Consider the following 23219-nt stretch of genomic DNA (forward strand, 5'->3'; position numbering starts at 1 on the left):
GCCTTATCCAAAGTGCAGCATAACCTGACACTGGTCAGTACTGCAGTTGAGTATCAACCTAGATTTCTGTGCTCAGGTCTCGGGAGTTGAACCAAATAGTCTGTTACTGTGCTGTAAAATTCTGTATGGAAGAGAAATAAGTGAAACCTGATTAGCACTTTATCAACTCAACTTTGATAGCATTGAAAATATTATCTATTTAAATGGAAAGAAATTACAACATGCTACTGTGCAAAGGGACCTGGGGGTCCTTGTGCATGAGACGCAAAAACCCAGACTGCAGGTGCAACAGGTGATCAAGAAGGCAAATGGGATGTTGGCCTATATCGCAAGGGGGATAGAATATAAAAGCAGAGATGTCTTGCTGCATCTGTACAGGGCATTGGTGAGGCCGCAGCTGGAATACTGTGTGCAGTATTGGTCCCCTTATTTGCGGAAGGATATATTGGCCTTGGAGGGAGTGCAGAGAAGGTTCACCAGGTTGATACCAGAGATGAGGGGTGTTGATTATGAGGAGAGACTGAGCAGATTGGGTTTGTACTCGTTGGAATTTAGAAGGCTGAGGGGGGATCTTATAGAGACCTATAAGATAATGAAGGGGCTGGATAGGGTAGAGGTGGAGAGATTCTTTCCACTTAGAAAGGAAGCTAGAACTAGAGGGCACAGCCTCAAAATAAAGAGGGGTCAGTTTAGGACAGAGTTGAGGAGGAACTTCTCTCAGAGGTTGGTGAATCTCTGGAATTCTCTGCCCACTGAAGTGGTGGAGGCTGCCTCATTGAATATGTTTAAATCACGGACAGATGGATTCCTGATCGGTAAGGGAATTAGGGGTTATAGGGATCAGGCGGGTAAGTGGAACTGATCCACTTCAGATCAGCCATGATCTTATTGAATGGCGGGGCAGGCTCGAGGGGCTGGATGGCCTACTCCTGCTCCTATTTCTTATGTTCTTATCAACGCAGCACTGAGGGAGTGCTACACTGCCACAGATGCTGTTTTTGGAAATGGTAACCTGATATTCCATCTAACTTAAAAGGTAAGGTAGCAGTTGCATACTGAGCCAGATTTTAGTTGCACACACACATTTTACAAAAATTGGCACATTTGTGAGTGCGTAAAGAAGCCAAATGATTAAACCATTGCAAAGACTCATAGCTTGTGATGTAAGAATCAATTGTTTTACAAACCATCTATTGTATTGACAAATGCTAGGAAAAGGGGCTGATGCTACACTGATGTTGTTATAGTGTAGTGTGGTGATCTGTCCAGTTCTATTTAAAACCAGTATTGTATGATTGCCTGTTTGGATTCTGCAGAGGAGATTCTGGTCATAAAACATTAGCAACATCATGCACATTGCTGGAAGATTTTTTATACTTCCTTTCTTTAGTTAAGTAACAAAGGGGAAGCAGTGGTGTATTGGTGTTAGCACCAAACTCCCAGGGTAATGCACTGGGGACCCGGGTTCAAATCCCAACATGGCAGATGGTGGAGTTTGAATTTATTAAATATCTGAAATTGCTGCCGGATGAACATTTTGTGGCACCACCACTGTGCTAATTGGGATAGACGTCAAACTGATCTGGCAAGTCAAGACTTGGCATCTATGGGCCATCAGCAAAAGAATTGTATTCAGCCACAATCTGTAACCTCATGGGTTAACTCCACTCTACCATTACCACCAAGCCAGGGAATCAAACCTGGTTTAGTGATGCGTGCAGGAAGGGATGGCAGGAGCAACTCCAGGCATACCTAAAAATGAAGTGCCAACCTGGTGAAGCTACAACACATGACTAATTGCATGCAAACAGCATTAGCAGCTAATGATGGACAGAGCTAAGCAATTCCACAATCAATGGATGAGATATGTACTCTGCAGCCCTACCACATCCAATTGTGAATGCTGGTGGACAATTCAATGACTTAGTGGAGGGGAGAATCCAGAAATATCCCTCAATGATGGAGGAATCCAGTACATCAGCACAGAAGATAAGGCTGAAGAATTAGCAACAATCTTCAGCCAGAAATGCTACATAAGTGCCAGGTAAGGACTATTTGCGACAAGGGTGGATCTAATAATTGCCCCTTGACATTCAATGGCATTACCATCACTGAATCCCCCACTGTCAACATCCTGCAGGTTAGCATTGACCAGAAACTGAACTGGACCAGCCATATAAATATTATGGCTACCGGAGCAGATCAAAGGCTAGGAATCATGCAGTGAGTGACTCACTCCTGATTCCCCAAAGCTTGTTCACCATCTGCAAAGCACAAGTCAGGAGTGTGGTGAAATACTCTAAGTGCAACTCCAACAACACTCAAGAAGTTTGACACCAGCCAGGACAAAGCAGCCCGCTTGATTTTTACCCCTTCCACAAACATTCAACCCCTCTCCCATTGATGAGTAATGACAGCTGTGTGTACCAGATGCGCAGCAGGAACTCACCAAGCTTCCTTAGACAGCACTTTCCAAACCCACGGCCACTTGGGGCAGCACGGTGGCACAGTGGTTGGCACGCTGTCTCAAAGCACCAGGGACCTGGGTTTGTTTACTGGCTTGGCTCACTGTCTATGTGGAGTTTGCACGTTCTCCCCATGTCTGTGTGGGTCCCTCCAGGTGCTCCGGTTTCCTCCCACAATCCAAAAGATGTGTTGATTAGGTGCATTGGCCATGCTAAATTCTCCCTCCGTGTACCCAAACAGGTGCCGGAGTGTGGCGAATAGAGGATTTTCACAATAACTTCATTGCAGTGTTGATGTAAGTCTACTTGTGACTAATAAATACATTTTACCATCTAGAAGGACAAGGGCAACAGAACATGTGAACAACACCATCTGGAGGTTCCCCTCCAAGTCACTCACCATCCTGACTTGGAAATATATCGCCATTCCTTCACTGTCGCTGGGTCAAAGTCCTGGAATGTCCTCCTGTAAGGCCCTGTGGATGTCCATACACCGCAGGGGCTGCAGTGGTTCAAGAAGGCAGCTCACCACCATCTTCTGACGGGCAACTAGGGATGGATAATAAATGCTGGCCTAATCATTGATACCCAATTCCCATAAATGAATAAAAGAATGTTTCATCTGAGTGTACTATTTGTTACTTATCAAAGGAAAGCAAACGTAAGCTGATAGAGTATACTCAATTTTTATCAGTACTAACATGCACCAACTAGAAGAAATCTTCCCTTTCCTCCTGATAGTAAAATATTTGTCCCAAGAAAACTATGCAACTGTAATAATTTCACTGTTTTTCCTCCGATAAACCACTTTTGATACATTCTAGACAATTCAGATTTTATGCTTCAAAATATTACGGTGTAATACTGTGGAGCGTAGCAGTCAGTTTTCCTTTATAAATCGCTTAAAAAGGTTTGCTTTGATCTGTTAAACTGATTGAAGTTTTATTTTGTGCAGATAGGTGTTTTATTCGGTTTAAAGCTGCAGTATGTTCATGGATGTTTCTGTGCATCATTTTCCAGATGCGTTCTTTAATTTATCATGGAAAGCAAGTAAAAATCTGACGTATCTTTTTCATATCGTCAATGTATCAGTGATCAGAGGGTATCAACTTAAGATCATCACCAAGGAAATAAAAGGAGAAGTTACGAGAAACTGTTTAATGCATGTATTAGGACATGGATTGCCCTAACAGAAAAGGTGGTAAAACTGGAATCCATAACAGCTTTTAAAAGGAAACTTGGATAAATATTTGCAAAGTAATAAAAGAATGAGTAATGGAAATAGATGGGGAAATAGGCTTTTTTCAGAGAGCAACACAGGAGCAACAATGGAGCCTATTGCCTCTCCCTGTGTTATGAATTCATTAATGCGAAAACACATGAGATAATTATGGAAAGTGTGTTTTGCCCTGTAGTAACTAAACCCATGAAATCATAGAGGAACAGGATGTCATACCTATAGCATTCTTGTTCAAGGGGACTGCGTAAGCATGTGACTATTTTTGACTTTATAAAGATTGGCCTCATCGGGGTCTCCCATTTAAGGAGATGAGGGTAAATGGTTTCTCTCAGAAGGTCATTAGTCTGTGGAATTCTCTTCTCCAGAGAACAGTGGAGGCAGGGTCATTGAATATGTTTAAGATTGTGTTAGATTCTTGATTGACAAGGGAGTCAAAGGGTATAAGGGTAGACAGCAAAGTAGATTTGAGGCCACAATCAAATCAGTCATGATCTTATCAAATGGCAGGGCAAGCAGAGTGACCATTTTCTGTTCCTGATTCATGTGTTTGCATGTATTTGCATGTAGTGGGTGAGTAACTCAAGTAAAAAATCTATAAACATATAACATATGGTTGCCATGACATGATAATATGTTGGTTTTCTAACTGGCATGCTCCTGTGCAATAGGTGTGTTTCAGGAGAAGCCCCAACCTCTGTTAAATAACATGCGAACATCCTCAGAGAAGAAGAAACGAGGACAGAATCTTCCATGGAATAAAGCAGGTACAACACAGATTACAGGCACACGTCAGGTGTGCCCCCATGTGTTTTGGTGTTGTTATCAGAGTTTCTCCTCCATTATAGATGATGGCTGCGATTTTCCCAAAAAAATGACTAAATGTCATAACGACGAGAAAGCCAGAGCGATCAGTGTGATCCAGACCACAATCGTCCCACATTTAGTGCACTGAGCAAACTGCCACTTGAAACACGCTGGTATGGAGTCCCCATGTGTGTGACTTATCCGAACTGCAGCTGTGCACTGTTAACATGGGGGAGTTGCATTTAAATGCTCCCTCTGCACTCACAGCCAGTCATAACAGGAGGATGGTAGCACGGAGAGCAGCTCAACGCTTCATGGAGGCAGATCTTGGAAGGCTTCTGGACGCAATGGAGGAGAGGCCATCCTATATCTCTGACAGGCTAGATGACCCAGGAGCAAGGAGTCGAATGTGTTCCGCAAGAAAATGAATGACCTCATTCGGTCTGCAAGGATGAGTGTTCATCTGTCACATCCTGGCATCAGTCCTGTCTGTCACACCTGGAATCCACTTCCTGGCATCCCACAGCCTCCCAGCATCTGCCGCACAACCCCAGCGTCGTCCTCCCTGTCAGCGCCTCCTGCGCCCTGCCGGCCATCAGGCTTTCAATCATTCTGTTTTGTCCCTGCAGGAGGGCCCATAATAGAAGGGAGCGAGAGAAGACAGGCAGGGGAATTCTCAAGTTGCGTCGCCTGACTCCTATGAGGAGTAAGCGATGGAGCTCTCAGGGGAGGCACACGAGAGTGAGTGCCTGTGAGGTTGCGCTGTGCCACAGAAGTGAGGATCCACAAAACCTTCATCCATATGACCTGTCTCAAGTAAGTTCCAAGCTGTCCAGATATTTGTCCCTCCCTTGCACTGAACCATGTGTCTTCGCCTGCAAGAGGAACACCTGATGAGGCCGGGCTCTCAGGAGTCAGCATCACCCACCCCACCCCCGCACTCCTGCCAGCACCTTGGTGGAAATATCTGAGGAATGCACCGACCAGGCATCACAGCCATCACCCGCACCATCCACCAGTGCATCTCGGTGAGTGGAATTAGCCGACAGGCTTCAGAGTCACTTTCTGGTGAGCACCACACAACTGCTGATGGACATCAGCTGGAGGCGGAAACATACGAGGGATCGGGCAGCAGAACCCGTTGGATCCTGGGAACAGTTGGCCCCCAGCCAGATGTGGAGCCCATGAAAACAGTTTTCCCAAAGCTGCTGGAGTTGCAAAGACAGAGCCGGGAAACGCAGGAGGGGGTGTCAGCAACATTCTGGCAACTGCAAGGCGTTTGGAGGAGTTCAACAGCCTTCTGGTGCAGGGGACAGTGCCGGCATTGCGTGACGCCCAGGCCAATACTGTAAAGGTGGCGACCGTAGTGGAAAACCTGGGGCAGGAATTGGTAGCCATGGGTGGCAGGGTTCAAGGCATGGCCGAGTCACTGAGGACCATGGCTGAGGGCCTTAGAAGCATGCTCCAGGCCCAACGGGCAATTGCAGAGAGGCTCCAGAGCTTGGTTCAGACTCAGAGGACGCAATGCCATTCATCAATGGCCAAACAGACTCCACTCATTGACCATGAGCAAATGAAAGGTTATTAGTATGTCACTTCAAAGAATTGAGCGCAGATCTACTTTGCTTTAAGCATTTCATTCACACCTTCTAACTATCCAGCGGGCTCAGATATTTCACATCTGTTGAATGGAATGTTGCTCACCTCTGAGTGCTAGACTCTAACAGGTAAGGCTCAGACTCGAATCAAGGCACTGAAAGGTGTGGAGACCTACATCTCCCATAGGTTTCTCAATCAGAGCTTCCCTTTAACCATTGTTGTTTTCAATGGTTAATTTCAGAACAAAGGCACAAGGACTAATGGATCCAGGGCTCAATGCTGCATTTCTCAGAGTCCTCATTCAATGGAAGAGGCGAACAGGGAGAGATGTCATGATCTACAGCGCCTGTAGGAGGCACCACCGGGGGGGAATGGCCAACGGGAGCCTGAACATAAACAGGAGGGTAAGAAGGAGAGACCAAGACCCAGGGTTTATCATCGGAGTTCCCTACTTGCAAATAAGTGAGAGGCAGTGCCAGACAGACCTGTGATTGTCCAGAGATCCAGTTCATCACATATGCCATATACTTTGTGAAGGCCTGATGCCAGGTGGGGTTAGAGTTTTCCTCCTGTCAGTGACTTTGAAGGTGACGACAATTTCTTTGCCTCCAGTTGTTTCCAGGGATCAAAAGGGGACCTGTTCAGCATCTCCCAGTCTGCAGCACATCACTGCATGAAGTAGATCACTGAAGCTCTTTACAGCAAGACTTATCGTTATGCCAGGCCCAAAGATTCACTGGTTTTGCAGCCATCTCAGTCTTCCTAAGAGTGCAGGGTGCAATTGACTGCATTCATATGGCTATACGGGTTTCATGGCAGCAGCCCCTAATATCTATAAACTGCAAGGAGCATCATTCCATCAACATCCAACTGGTGTGTGACTATCGCAAGTGTATCTTGCACATGTGTGCAGGGTATCCTTGAAATTGCCATGAATCCTACATCATCAGCCACTCTCAGATGGCTGGGTTTCTCGAGGGGACAGAATGTGTGCAAGGATGGTTGTTGGGGATAAGGGCTACCCACTTAATCACTGGCTGATGACTCCATTGTGCTGCTCTCAAAGCCATGCCAAGGGGAGGTACAATGGCGCTTACAGCTCCACATACTTCCTTATAAAACAGAGCATAGGGCTTCTGCAGATGAGCTTCAGATAGGCTTCAAGAGTCCCCTCATCCTCGGATGTGCTTTGGGGGCTTGGGTTGCTGCTCAGCGGCCAGGATGGCTGCGGTCTGCTGGTGCCTGCAAAAAAAACAGAGTTTTGGTGAATGAGCTCGAGCAATATCAGAGTGCATTTGACTCACTTTGATTGTCAGGATCTGATGAAGTGTTGGAACTGAGATCCACATAGGTTGTTCATAGAAACCCTACAGTGCAAAAGGAGGTCATTCGGCCCATCGAGTCTGCACTGACAACAATCCCACCCAGGCCCTATCCCTGTAACCCTACATATTTACCCCACTAATCTCTCTAACCTACACATCCTGGGACACTAAGGGGCAATTTAGCATGGCCAATACACCTAACCCGCACATCTTTGGACTGTGGGAGGACACCAGAGCACCCGGAGGAAATCCACGCAGGCACGCGGAGAACATGCAAACTCCACACAGACAGTGACCCAAGATGGAAATCGAACCAAGATCCCTGGAGCTGTGAAGCAGCAGTGCTAACCACTATGCCACCATGCCGCCCATTGGGAGAGGTCAAGCTCCCCTTCCCAATAGGAGTGATCCCTGTCCTCCCTAGCAAGGCCTGCTATAGCATCCTGGAAGTCGATCAATGTGAGTATCTTAACCATTCCTCCTCCAGTCTGAGCTCACTCTCATTTGTTGTGCATCAGCTTGGCCTATGTGAAGATGTAAACAAGGCATGTGATCAAAGGGGATGGAGCAGAGGTTCAATTAAATTCATAACCCCTGTGTGTGGTGAGCCTTCTCCAGAAGAGCCAAGGATGGAGTGTGAGCAACACCACGGATGGAATGGTGGTGATGTGAAAGTGTGCATGAAAGAACAAGTTGTTACAAACCATGTTGATGTTAAATGTGAGGGTATCCCAAAACCCAGAAGGATAACTTGGAATATCGGTTCTTGGTGGTGCATGTGTTTTTTTGGTATTATGTGAGGAACGATCTACAACCCTGTGAGGAAACAGCCCAGTCATTATGTGAACAGTTACTAAAGGATATTTATTAACTTAAGACAGAAACAAAAACCCATGACAAGAAGGACTATCACACTCTCCAACACTTGAGGATACTCAAGGCTATCTATACGAAGATAATTTTACATGAAACTATCCTTTTGTCCCCAAAACTACCTACATTTATCTGAACTCTTAGGCACCGCTTTTCCCAAACAACATCCATTATCAAGTAACTCTATGAACTAAATCCAGCAAATAATGACCATACCCAGGTTAAAGTGCTACGTCTGGGAAATAGTCTGCTGGTTTAGTGAAGGTGGAAAATGGCTGCTTTCCTTAGGAGACTATAGCTGCAACTTGCTGCAGTTCTGATAGAGTCATAGAGGATTACAGCATGGAAACAGGCCTTCGGCCCAACTTGTCCATGCCGCCATTTTTTTTTTAAAACCCCTAAGCTAATTCCAATTGCCCGCACTTGGCCCATATCCCTCTATACCCATCGTACCCATGTAACTATCTAAATGCTCTTTAAAAGATAAAATTGTACCCGCCTCCACCACTACCTCAGGCAGCTTGTTCCAGACACTCACCACCCTCTGTGTGAAAAAATTGCCCCTCTGGACACTTTTGTATCTCTCCCCTCTCACGTTAAACTAGTTTTAGACTCCCATACCTTTGGGAAAAGATATTGACTATCTACCTTGTCTATGCCCCTCATTATTTTATAGACCTCTATAAGGTCACCCCTCAGCCTCCTACGCTCCAGAGAAAAAAGTCCCAGTCTATCCAGCCACTCCTTATAACTCAATCCATCAAGTCCCGGTAGCATCCTAGTAAATCTTTTCTGCACTCTTTCTAGTTTAATAATATCCTTTCTATAATAGGGTGACCAGAATTGCACACAGTATTCCAAGTGTGGCCTTACCAATGTCTTGTACAACTTCAACAAGACGTCCCAACTCCTGTATTCAGTGTTCTGACCGATGAAACCAAGCATGCCGAATGCCGCCTTCACCACTCTGTCCACCTGTGATTCCACTTTCAAGGAGCTATGAACATGTACCCCTAGATCTCTTTGTTCTGTAACTCTCCCCAACGCCCTACCATTAACAGAGTAATGCTTATGTTAGCTGTCTCTCCCTTTTCTTCTTTGTTCTACAGTTATATCATTTCTTTCACTTTGATTTTATGTCTCTATAGAGTTGGCTTTTGACAGATATGTGTTAATTTCCTTATCTCTCCACTTTACATTACTACTTCTGTAGCCTCATTATTCTTTTTAGTCACATATGTAAAATGCTGATTTTCCACTGCTCGGCTAATTCACATTTCTCTAGCTGTCTGCCTCTAATCATGTCACTGTTTTACTTTGTTTTTTTAATCTTAATTTTCCCCAATTTCTTATCAATGTCCCCCACTGGCTGTGTGAGATCTGTGAAGAGAGTAGCTATTTGAGTACATGATGCCATGATGAGACAGCTGTGGGAGGACTTACACTGTCAGAGCGGATAAGATCTTTCATGTGCTTCCTGCACTGCAGTGCTCTCTTGACGTTGTTGCCAGCCACACTGACCTCCTGGGCGACAGCCTCCAGGTCAGAGAGGTAATGTTCGGATGCTTCCTGAGGTAGAAGACATGCCTCTGACTCTGGAACCAAGATGCCAAGGGCCTGGTGGCTGAAGCGGGGTGCTGCCTTCTTCATGAAGGAAGTGGCCATTTGCTTGTGGCTGGATTCCATGCTGATCAGTCTCCTGGCGACAGGTGAACTGGAGAGAGTGACATGAATTTTTTGCACTAACATTTAAATGTGGTGCTGGAACCTTTGAACCAGCCAGCAAACGGCGGGCAGACAAATCAGCTCCTGACTCGCCAGGTAATTTGGAGAGATGCACACTTTTGTGCATAATTAATGAGGTTGGAAGTGTGGAATCTGGTTCAAGTTCACTCCATTCCGGCCAGTGCAAACAGCGCTACCAGAACCATCTACCACTGCACTTTAACAAAAAATGGAGAATCCTGCTTTATGACTTTCAGCTGAGCCACAAAGTGATACCGACACTGTCCCCATAGAGTAATTAATGGACAGAAAATGTCAAAAGTTGAGAATAATGTATGGAAAAATCAGATGAGGAAAGAAGAATCATACGTCAGAGGAAAATGTTAAACTCTGATCTGTCCCCTCAACTGCAAAATTTTTAACCTTATCTCTACCATCTTTGCAATTCAAACATATTTTTCTCAGGTGGCTTACGGACTGTTTATGTCACAAAGTATGAAGATGATGTCCAACCTGCTGTTTACAGATTTTCTTTGGATTCCTCTGTTCCCTTGCCGTGGCATCAGCCAGCAACAAGGAATGGGGAGATCCCATCATTCAAAGTGAGTTCCTGCAAAGTGGCTTTTGAATAAACTAAAATTATTGATCTGTAGTAACTGCAACAAGAATTTCCTACCTTTAAGATAGTGTTTCCCATAGGAAATGATTTCGTAGAAAATGGAAGATCGAATGGAATAAAATTATAAAGGATTTTATTATGACCACCATGAAGCAAATATTTCAACTTACAGGAGAGTCCAAAACTAGGAGCTGTCAATATAAGCCAGTCACTCATAAATCCAATAGGAAATTTGTAAGAAATTTATTTATCCATAGTGTGAGTAAAAAGCAGACCTTGTTATGCATGATGTAGGTGAGGCAAATAGTGCAAATATATTTAAGAACAAGCTGGTTAAGTACATAAGAAAGAAAGTACCAAAATATTAGATGTGATAGGGTGAGAGAAGCTTGTGTAGTACACATACTTGCACAGGCCGTTAGAGTTGTCCTGTTCCTGTAATGTAAATTCTATGTAATGATATCATCATATGCTATCGACATAAGCTTCCCAATGTATTACATTCATTGTTATTGAGTGCAATATATATCGTATGCAAACTCCCCTGATGGCTCCTGGAACAGAATGGGGCAATATCAGTCCCAGGTTTAATCCTTGGCCTATGCTGTAAACTGATCCCACAGTGGAGAGTTTTAAATTTGGTCTCAGGGTCCCTAAGAGAGTGTTCCCAATTCTCAAATTAGATCCAGTGACTTCAACTGGGAAATACAGAGATGCGGACATCAAGTAAAGCTAACATCGATGCCCTCCCCCCATGGTAAAATAGGGGCCGTCCCTCAGTGTCACATGCGGTCACTTTTGCAGGTTACCAAAAGGTAACCAACAACTCTGGAGAAATGTTGCAGCAAAATTCAGCACCTTCAGGAGGAAGGGTAGAAATTTTGTTGCTGATCTTTAGTACCCCTTGTCATTTCCCATTTCCAATCATCAGTTTCTACAATAAGAAGTCTCACAATACCAGTTGAGTTACTCACCTGATGAAAGAGTCGCGCTTCAAAAGCTCGTGATTCCAAACAAACCTGTTGGACTTTAACCTGGTGTTGTGAGGCTTCTTACTGAGCCCACCTCAGTCCAACGCTGGCATCTCCACAGTCAGGTACTAATAGGATTAGTCTTAAATCCTATGCAGCTACCTCAGTAAAAATAGGACCCACATGCTGGAATTTCCTCCCTAAACCTGTACAACTCCGTCTTCCCTTTGAAACCTTCCTTAAAACCAACCCTACCTAACTTTAATATCTCCCTACTTGGTTTGGTGTCCATTTTTTGTCTATTTACTCTGTGAAGCACCATTGGTCATTTTTACTGCATTGAAAAATCCTAGGTAAATGCAAATTTCAATTGGAATGGTAACTTTGATTATCTCTTACTGCTTCCAAGGTTTACACAGTGCCCTATGGTAACTTTACAAAGAAGCTGACTGTCTGCTCTTCCATTGTTGGGCTACCAAGCCCCAAGTGTCCAGCGAAGTGGATGATCACATCGTTATCCTGCAATACTAGGAAAGGCTGGAAACTTGATTTTCATTTCTATGCATCAGCCACAGAACAGCGTCACACTCAGTAAGTTACAAGTTTGGACCAAAGCCTCTTTTATTGACCGTACCATCCACCCCCCCCCCCCGCCTCCCCCCCCCCCCCCCCCCCTCCCCCCACTTCAACAACCTTTCCTCCACCCCATGCATCCATGTACTCCCTGGATTATAGAAGATTAAAATCTTCACCTTAACTCCATTTAGGAAAATAGGAATTAGGAACTGAAGTAGGCAATTCAGCCTTTTGAGCCTGCTCCATCTTTCAATCAGATCATGGATGATCCCTTCCTGCTCTCAAATCCACCTCCCTACCTGTTCCCCATATTCCTATAACCTTTTTTTATCTGAAATGTATCTATCTCCTTCTTGAAACCATTCTGTGATTCGGACCTCACCGCGCTATGGGGCAGCGCTTTCCACAAATTCACCACCCTCTGTGTGAAGTAGTTCCTCCTCAGCTTTAAATCTATCGCCTCTGAACCAATGCCTGTGACCTCTTGTTTTAGATTGCCCCATAAGAGGAAACATTTCGTCTACATTTACCTTATCAATCCTTTTTAGTATTTTGTATACCTCGATCAGATTCCCTCTCATCTTTCTAAACTCCAGTGAGTATAAGCCCAAACTGTTTAACTCTCCTCGTACGTCAACCATTCCACCCCCGGAATCAATCTGGTGAACCTCTGAACTGCCTCCGATGCCACCACATCCTTCCTCAAATAAGGAGACCAAAACTGCACACACTACTCCATATGTAGTCTCACCAACACCTATACAATTGCAGTAATACTCTACTCTTATACTCCAGTCCTTCTGCAATAAATGCTAACAACCATTTGCCTTTCCATACAGACTTTCTGCGATTTATGAACAAAGACAACCAGATCCCTCTGCCCAGACACATTTGGAATCTTCTTTCCATTTAGATAATAATTTGCCTTTCTTTTTTTTGCCAAAATGGATAACCTCGCACTTATCCATATTGAACTCTGTAAAATCTTTATCTCGTCACTGTCTGCTTTCCCAACTATTTTAGTATTATCCGCAGATTTTGCTATGTTGCACTCTGCCCATGCTTGCAGATCATTTATATAAATTGTAAACAGTTGAGATCCAGGGACTGGCTCCTGTGGCACCCCACTGGTTACATTTTTCCAGCCATTGGATCTGCGCAGACATTACAGTTACAGAACCAAGGCTCATAAATGAAGTTAAAATGCAGGTCAGCTTTGATCTTTTTGAATTGCAGTACAGGTTAGAAGAACTGGGTGTCCTAGTCCTGTTCCTAATTGAAGTGCTTCAGATTATTAAAGGATTTGATACACACAAACTATATTTTCTGATGGGGGGGTCTCCAAAAGAATGGTACAGAACGTTAAATTTGAGCAAGATCATTCAGAGGTGACTTGTTCACAATAAGGTAGTGAAAATCTGGAATTTTCTCACTCAAAAAGCTGTTGAATGTAGGTGAATTGAAAATTTCAAAACTCAGATTGTTAGATCTCATATATTCTATTTCAGGTCATATACTGTATTTGTTAGATGAGCATATCTAGGAATACATTACCAAGAGTTAGGATACAGATCAGTCATAATCTAATTGAATGGCGGAACATGCCCGAGATGTTTACCCCTGCAGCATCTGGAGAGAAAGATTTTGTGAAAATATGCTGTTTTTGAGATAAGGAATTGCAGTGCTGGCAGAATAGACTCCTACATTTTGCACTCAGCATTAGTATTAGGCTAAAATCCAACATCCCTCAATTTAGTCCAACAACATGCATTAATCCAATCTCAGTGGAGCCCTTCTTCCTGGCATACCACTTCCCACCCAAGCGTGCTAATGGCCTTTATTAATGAGGTGACCAGTTGACTTACTATGTTGTCCCAAATTGGTGGCAGCTTTGTACTGTGCACCATTACATACACAACTGGGATCAAGGTTTCTCAAGCATTACAGCTTACTGACAGAGAATTTAAAAATCATCCTCTACATCCAAGCATGATTTGAAAATGTGTTCTAAAGCTGGTAGGGCAACATGCAAACCCACTCGAATAAACCCACCCATGTCAAGATAAATCATAATGATGTCTTATTTTTTCTACCATTGTTGATCCCAGAAGAACCACAAGTGTTCTGGTCACTCAGAAAAGTGGCTATTCTTAATTCATGAAGTCAGGCAATGGGTATTGAAAAAGTATTGAAAAAGCCTCATAATTTTGCTCAAACCTATCTTCATTCAACATCCACATAAGGGTGCTTTCAAACAAGAGTACCTGTAACCTTTTCAGAGACAGAAATCATTCCAAACCCACTCGTCAATCCAACAACTCTGATACTATTCATAACACTTAGCCACAATGCAATTGAGATTAAGTTACTGACAAGGGAATGTAAGGGAGGTGGTGGAATAGTGATAATGTCACTGAACTTTTAATCCAAAAGTTTAAGCTAATGCTCTGGGGACACAGGTTCAAATTCCACTATTGCAGTTAGTGGAATTTAAATTCAGTTAGTAAAACAGGAGTTGAAAACCATTCCTATGAATAGGCCAAAGTGCCAAAAAGGAGGGGACACCTGCAACTATATACATGGTCCTTCAGCAACCAATGATCCCTGTCTGGCAGAAGCAAAAGGCAAACAAAGAACAAAGAACAGTACAGCACAGGAAACAGGCCCTTCGGCCCTCCAAGCCTGTGCCGCTCCTTGGTCCAACTAGACCAATCGTTTGTATCCCTCCATTCCCAGGCTGCTCATGTGACTATCCAGGTAAGTCTTAAACGATGTCAGCGTGTCTGCCTCCACCACCCTACTTGGCAGTGCATTCCAGGCCCCCACCACCCTCTGTGTAAAAAAAATCCCTCCAATATCAGTTATACTTCGCCCCTCTCACCTTGAGCCCGTGACCCTGCATGATCGTCACTTCTGATCTGGGAAAAAGCTTCCCACCGTTCACCCTATCTATCCCTTTCATAATCTTGTACACCTCTATTAGATCTCCCCTCATTCTCCAGGGAGAACAAGCCCAGTTTACCCACTCTCTCCTCATAGCTAAGACCCTCCATACCAGGCAACATCCTGGTAAACCTTCTCTGCACTCTCTCTAACGCCTCCATGTCCTTCTGGTAGTGCGGCGACCAGAACTGGACACATTACTCCAAATGTGGCCTAACCAGCGTTCGATCATCATACTCCAGCTTTTATACTCTATACTCCGTCCTATAAAGGCAAGCATACCATATACCTTCTTCACCACCTTCTCCACCTGTGTTGCCACCTTCAAGGATTTGTGGACTTGCACACCTAGGTCCCTCTGTGTTTCTATACTCTTGATGGCTCTGCCAATTATTGTATAACTCCTCCCTACATTATTTCTTCCAAAATGCATCACTTCGCATTCATCTGGATTAAATTCCATCTGCCACCTCTCTGCCCAATTTTCCAGCCTATCTATATCCTGCTGTATTGCCCGACAATGCTCATCGCTATCCGCAAGTCCAGCCATCTTTGTGTCATCCGCAAACTTGCTGATAACACCAGTTACACCTTCTTTCAAATCATTTATATATATCACAAATAGCAGAGGTCCCAGTACAGAACCCTGCGGAACACCACTGGTCACAGACCTCCAGCCGGAAAAAGACCCTTCGACCGCTACCCTCTGTCTCCTATGGCCAAGCCAGTTCTCCTTGTATCCCATGAGCCTTAACCTTCTTAACCAACCTGCCATGTGGGACTTTGTCAAATGCCTTACTGAAATCCATATAGACGACCTCCACGGCCCTTCCTTTGTCAACCGTTTTTGTCACTAAACCCATCAGCTCATTGTCGACTTCTTCCCCGGTGGCTTCTTTCTCCTCGGCAATAGAAGCCAGAAGCTGCCTTGGCTCCACAATAGCTGCAAGTATCCCTGGCTCCGTCGCTGGTACACATGAATCCGCAGCCAGACACATCTGTTGGTCCCCTGGATCAGGCCCAGCTCTCTTCCTTAAATGATCCACATGTCTTTTTTATATGGTGACCATGTACTTAGAACACATATGAAACCTGTTCCGTTCTCTCTACAATCCTTCCCAACACCCAGGCCGGCCCACCACCAAAGTTTGTAGCCATGACTAGGTCGTCAACCTCGAGTGCTCTGTTTCCTTTTTTCAAGTCATGGTGTTCTTTCTGGGAGGTTTGCCTGGCCTCCACCCTCCCCGACAAATCTGAAAATATCAAATCCAAGCAGGTTCATAGGCATTGCCCTATGAATAATTCAGATGGCGTAATCCCAGTGATAGCATTCATCATAGTATTATACAATGACAAGTAACTTGCCAAACGTAAAGTCAATGGCCTGTGAGCTTGCTTTTTCATAGAATCTTCAAATGATTATATGCACCACTCTGCCAAGTGGTAAGGGGCTGACTGAAAGTAGCATATACCATTTGACCTGACTAACTGGCAGAACTCCCCAGTCGTAAATGTTGTGCCATTTTCAGATACTGAGACTTCAAGAATGCCATGGATGGCAAGATCTGCCACAACCTGTCGAAGGTGACTGTGGTAGACTTCATTAGCTGGACACCTAACCATTTTGAATGTGCATCAATAATGATGAGGAACATACATCTCATGAATGGTCCAGCAGAATCTATGTGTAAATGTGACCATGGCCGGCCTAGCCACCCCTACCGGTGCATGTTTGCTGGTGCTGATATTGCTGGGTCTGACAACTCAAGCACTGACAATTCTCTCAATCTCCTTGCCGATGCCAGGCCACCAGATATAGCTTTGGGCCAGTGACTTCATCCTGCTCTGCACGGGGTGTACATAATGCAGCTTCTGTAGTAAAGGCCATTGTCCCTGGAGTGGCACTATAACACGAACCCCCAACAATAACATACCACCCTCCGCCCTATGCTGTAAGTAGAGTTTGATCTGCTCTGATGTATCATAGTGCCAACCTTGTAGCATCATCTTCTTTGGAGAGCAATGAATCCCTATCGATCCAGGAATTTTTATGGGCAGCTGAAACTGGTAATATCTCTAGCGGGTGCAATGCCAACCTATTTCTTGTGGCACAGATGATGAAGGTACATTCTGCTGCAGAGGAAGGTGGCTGAGTGCATCTGTGTTTGAACTTTGCAACCCTGCTTTATGCTGAAAGAAATAGCTATACATAGCTAACAGCAAGACCAATCTCTGTACCCTTGCAAAGGCACTCGGCAACTCAGACTTATCCTCTCGGAATAATCCCAACAGTGGCTTGTGATTGGATGCAATGGTGAAGTGCCTCCCATAGGTGAAACCTTTTTACAGCATTGATGACTGTGAGGCAAACCTCCCAGAAAGAACACCATGACTCGAAGAAAGGAAATAGAGCACTCTCCTTATCAATTTAAGAATATTTCTTCTCCCCATAGGATAAGGTTCTTGATGGGAACCTCTCTACTCTTTCTGACTTTTTGTGGGAAAGGATTGCTCCTACTCCATGTGGTGATGCATCACAGGTAACTACCAATGGTTTGGTTGGACCAAAATATATGAGTCACGTTGATGGTTGTAAGACTCTACTTTAGCAAACATCTCTTTTTGTGCCTTTTCCCATTTTAATTACTGAAGTTTCTTCGGGAACTGGTGTAATGGGGCCACAGCTTTGGGCACATTCTGCATGAATCTCCCATAATAATTTACCATCCCAAGGAAAGACTTTGGCCGGAATTCTCCCCAAAAAATTCCAAGTGTCACGTGAATTCCATGTGAAAACTAGAGTAAATCACGCTGCTTTTTTCAGTGCATGTTCAGAGCAGAATCTCCCACACTCTGTGCACTGCAGAGTGCATTAATGTGATTCACTCCAGAAATCAGGGGGCAGGGCCTATTCCCGCTGAAGAGGTCAGCAGCATAGCACTGAGCAGGCCACTGCACATGCATCGATCTGTCAGTGCTGGGGTCGGCGCATGCACAGTGGCCCCTGTGCCGGCCTCCCAATTGCTGGCCAGCTCGATTGCTGGCCAGCCCCGTGACCCCTGCAACGCCAGCTCTCTAATTCCCCCACGACGCAATCGCTGGCCCCCCATGCATGCCCGGGCCATGCTCGAACCCCTGCCACAGTCCCAATCTCCTGCCCCACCCTCCTAAAAAAAAAATTAGTGCAGCAGGATGGCAGAATTGCCCCCTTTAACTCTGTGATATTCCTAGGCTGTGGTACTCCTTTACTAGCTTTCATCTTGTTCTACAGGTCCAAATCCTTGGCATCTACCTTGAAACCTAGATTCATAACAATATTTCCAGCCAGTAAAATTTGATCCTTTTCACCCAGTCTTGATTCATGAGACCAGGTCTGTGACCCTCAATCACCAGAACTGGTCATTGTCTGCTTGGTTCTTACCGATCACCGGTACTGCAATTGACCCTACTGTCTTCAGTATTTTTCCAGTATAGGTTGATAAAGTGGCCTCGGAACGACTCAACCTCAATTGTTGCAGCCCTTTTTGGTGGTATCTGAATGCTTATTCCCTTATGACCACGGCTCCATTGTCGACCTCCGTCTTCAGGGGTCTGCCATTGACCATCAGGACAACCTCTATAGGTGGCATCTTGTTGAGTTGGACCTAGGTTAACATATAAGTTTTGGATCCCTAATTCAGTTCCTCAGCACTTGGTTTAACAGTGTTTCTTTAACTGTCTCTTTTTTGTGCGTTCTGCCCTGCCTGCTTTGCTCTGCACCAAGTTTGCAAATGAGCCTTTTTGCTTGCAGCAAAAACATGTAAAATTTTTCCAATGGCATATGACTTCTGGGAGTGCTCCCCACCACACTGAAAACATGCTTATATCCCTGGTTCTGTACTATCCCTCTCAGGCTCTGCTGTGCCCTCACTTGGGCTCTTCCACATAGTAGCCGTTTTCTGCCACAAACAATTCACCTTGTTGGGCACGCCTTGCAATTCAGTCACACCTTTCTCAGCACGTTCACTCGCCTGGGTCATCTCTACGGCTTTTTTCAATGAAATTTTAGCTTTAGCCCACAGCTTTTTATATATTGAGAGGCTGTATATTGAGAGACCAAACAGTCTCTCAACATCTCCCCAAACATGGATCAAATTCCCAGTGCTCTGCTAAATGTCACAGTCTGGCCATGAACCTGCAGACCATCTCCCCTGGACCCCTCATGGCAGAATGAAACTTGTACTTCAACATGATGATTGAAGGACAGGGGTTAAAACAGTCTTTGACCAGTCCTATTATTTTATCAAAAGACTTTGTGTCCAGAGCTTCAGGTGATGTTAGTCTTCTCACCAGGCTGTAAGTTTGTGAACCACAGACTGAGAGTAGTATCACCTTTTGTTTTACCTCCGTAGTGATTTTGTTCGCCACAAGGAAATAACACAACCTTTCGATATATTGTCCCAGCTTTCGACTTCTGGGTCAAACAACTCTTACCCGCCCAATTAAAGACATCTTAATGGTGACTGTACTTTTTTCTTCTTGCCTTTGATGATGACTTTCCTCCTCCTCTAACTGCACAATCGCTTGACAACTGACATGGTTTTTCCTCGTCGCCAGTGTAATAACTGGAGGCAACTCAATGTGGCTCCTGCACCAAAAGGGTTTATTCAACTGTGATAACTATTTATATCATAGGGTCTAAGAACCTTTGCAGGTCTGTTCTCTTCTCCCTGGCTCCAACTGAATTCCTCCCGGTCACCAGGACTTGTGCCCTTGCTCCCGATTGGCCCAGCTTCCTGTGCTTCCGTTCCATAGGGTCTGGCCCATGACCAATCGCCCTTAAAGAGGCCATGTTATGACAGTAAGGTTTGGGGATGCTGGATCACTGAGGGCAGGCAGTATCATTGCCAAGGGGATAACCATTGTGGCCAGGAAGCCCATTCATGGGCCAGAGAGTATCCAAAAAGGAGGAAACCTGCTGGGGGCCACCCCCATGACAGTCCCACATGCGGTGGAGAGCCATTCCATTGCTGATAAAATGCCAGCAGAGGTGGGAAGAGACCCTTAATTGACCACTTAAGTGCAATAATTAAGATCCACGTTAGCAAACCATCTGCCCCTTTCCCGCAACTGGCAAAATGGCGCAGGGTATATGGAGGTCAGCCAACCTAAACTTTCCCATGCCATTTTGTCAGTCATCCCACCTCTGAGCCTGTACCCAAAGGCTGCATGAAATTCTAACAAGCCTGTCTGCAATTGAGCTGCCACTTTTTCCTAATCAAAGGTGATGAGCAATAATTTCATTTTGGCTCAAAACCTTTCTAGGGGCTACCATTTTTTTTTAAAAAAACAGAGTTGAGCAGGCCTTGCTTTATCGACTGCAGTGGGCAGAGACCACCTGTTTTGAGAAGGCTTGTTGGTCCCATATTTCACCACAAATTAACATGTGCACAGCACAAAGCATTAATTTCAACTCGAGCTTAAACCTGCAAACAGATTTCATCTCACAGTTTAACTTCTGTCTCTTTTAGGAAACTGTACTTTGCTCAGCTACGGAAAGCTCCTTATCACAGTCGGATCTGCGTAGCACCACCTGGCTGCATTCTTAGTGCAGGAACCAATGGTCCTAATCAAGGATTTTTCTACGTCCCCTATGAGAAAGGTAGGTCAACAATAACGATACAGGTTTTTATATAGCACTTGTAACACAATAATAGGTCCCAAGTCATTTCAAAGTGGTGTTATCAAACAAACCTTGACACCACAGCACAAACGGGTATATTAGGGTGATGACCAAAGCTTGGTTGAAGAATAAGTTTTAAGAAGCTTCTTAGAGATATTGAGAGGTTTAGGGAGGGAATGTTCGAAGCGTGGGGCCTTGGCAGCTGAAGGCATAATTATCATGGAGTGATTCGAATCAGGGATACACAAAAGACCAGAATTGGAGGAGTGGGGATATTTCAGAAAGTTTTAGGGTTGGAAGAGATAGAGAGGGATGAGAACATGGAAGGATTTGAAAACAAAGATATGAATTTTAAGATCAAAGGATTGCTTAATTAGGAGTCATTGCAGGTCAATAAGATCAGGGATGATGAATTTAGTGTGAGTTGGGACACAGATAGCAGGGTTTTAGATGACCCCAAGAACATAGAACATGGGAGCTCAGGAATTTCTTAGAATAGTCAAGTCTAGAAGTAACAAAGGCATGGATAAGGTTTCAAAAGCAGATGAGCTGAAGCAGGGACAATGTCAGGTGATATTACCAAGGTGGAAATCGGCAGTCTCAGTGATGACACAGATATGTGGTTGGGAACTCATCTTGGCGTCAAATATGACAGTAATACTGCGAACAGTCTGGTTCATTCTCACAGATGTTAGGAGAGGAATGGAATCAGAGGCTAGAAAGGAACCAAAGATGATGGGCGGGATTTTCCATGCCTCCCGGGTCGTGTTTCGTGGTGGCAGAGATGGCCCGCCATTGGCCGATGGCAGAATCATCTGGTGGGTTTTGCCATCAGTGGGATTAGAAGATCCTGCCAAAGAGAACAGCCAGAAAATTCCAGTCAATAACTTTGATCTTGAATATTTAATTGATGTAAGTTACTGACCACCCAGTACTGGATGTACACGAGCAGCATGATGATTCAAAAACAGTAGCAGGGTTGAGAGGCACTGGTGAGGTAAAGCTGGGATGCATATCATCAGTGCACATATAGAAACCGATACTCTGTTCTCTGTTTTGGAGATGTCGCTGAGAGGCATGATGTAGATGAGCAATAGGGGAGGTGGGTGGTTGGTCAGTCGAGGTTGTGGGTAGGGCAAGAATACATTTTTGGAGGACACCAGCAGTTGCCCTTTCCTATAGCCAATCTAAACCTTCTGATACGATGAGCACTGTTTCCTAAATGTTCCCCTATTTACACTTGATCCATTTGACCTTCCTCATTCCCTAGAATTAGATCAAACAATGCATCCTCACTCAATGTACTAGTCAAGAAAATTCTCCTGTATGCAATTCAGAAAGTCTTCCCACTCTCTGCTCTTTACGCTGTTAATATCCCAGTCTATATTAAGATAATTGATATTTAAGGAAGTGAGAGTGGATATTGCAGACCACTGCTCACAATCTTTCAGTCTTTCCTAGACTCAGAGGAGGTGCCAGAGAACTGGCAAGTTGCAGACCTTACACCCTTGTTCAAAGAACTTGGAAAATATGGTAAACTGTGAGAAGGATGGTGAAAGACTTCAAGCAGACATAGACAGGCTAATGGAATGGGCAGACATGTGACAGTTGCAATTTAACACAGAGAAATGCTCGAAAGAATGAGGAGGGGCAAGATAAACTGAAGGGTACAATTATAAAGAGGGTGCAAGAACAGAAAGATTGGAGAGGATATGTGCACCAACTGTTAAAGTTGGCAGGGCAGGTTGCGAAAGTGGTTAAAAAGGCACATGGGATCTTGAGCTTTATAAATAGGGTACAAAAACAAGGAAGCTATAATGAGATTTTATGAAACACTAGTTTGGCCTCAAGTGGCATTGTGTCCAATTCTGGGCACTACACTTTCGAATGGTTACAGGAAAGATGTTCAAACTTGTGAGGGTTCTGGACAGACTAAATAGGGAAAAACTGTTTACATTGCAGAAGGGTTGAGAACTAGAGGACACAGACTGGAATTGATTTGCAAAAAAGCTAAAGGTGTCATGAGGAAGAACTTTTACATGCAGAGCCCGACTACCATCTGTAATGCACTGCCTGAAAGACAGAGAGAGAGGGAGATTCATTCAGCTTTCACAACGGAATTGGTTAAGCATCTATGTACATGCATGCCAAGGTCCCTCTGTTCCTCCGCAACTTGTCAGTATCCAACCATTTCAAGTACCTTTGCTTTTTTTTGCCTTCACCAAATGAATTATTTCACACTTCTCCAAATTGAATTTTTTTGCCAGTCCTGGCCAGTTTGCAGTCTATACATTTCTTCCTATTCATTGCACAACAAATTTTGGTATTGTGAAATCATAAAATAGTTACAGCACAAAAGGAGGCTATCCGGCCATTAAGGGGACGATCTTATCATCGCGCCCTGCTGGCCGATGGGC

General features: G+C 44.5%; 1 protein-coding gene across 1 annotated transcript in view; it reads left to right on the forward strand.

Annotated features, from left to right (window-relative positions):
- disp3 (dispatched RND transporter family member 3) overlaps window positions 1–23219 on the forward strand; it is a 249008-nt gene that overhangs the window by 167432 nt on the left and 58357 nt on the right. The window contains exons 13-16 of the mRNA XM_078239103.1: window positions 4374–4493; window positions 10497–10633; window positions 12031–12212; window positions 20651–20781. Of these exons, the coding sequence (XP_078095229.1) occupies window positions 4374–4493; window positions 10497–10633; window positions 12031–12212; window positions 20651–20781 (570 nt within the window). The remainder of the gene's footprint in view (window positions 1–4373; window positions 4494–10496; window positions 10634–12030; window positions 12213–20650; window positions 20782–23219) is intronic.

This window comes from Mustelus asterias, chromosome 22, assembly GCF_964213995.1.
Source record: "Mustelus asterias chromosome 22, sMusAst1.hap1.1, whole genome shotgun sequence".
Taxonomy (NCBI): domain Eukaryota; kingdom Metazoa; phylum Chordata; class Chondrichthyes; order Carcharhiniformes; family Triakidae; genus Mustelus; species Mustelus asterias.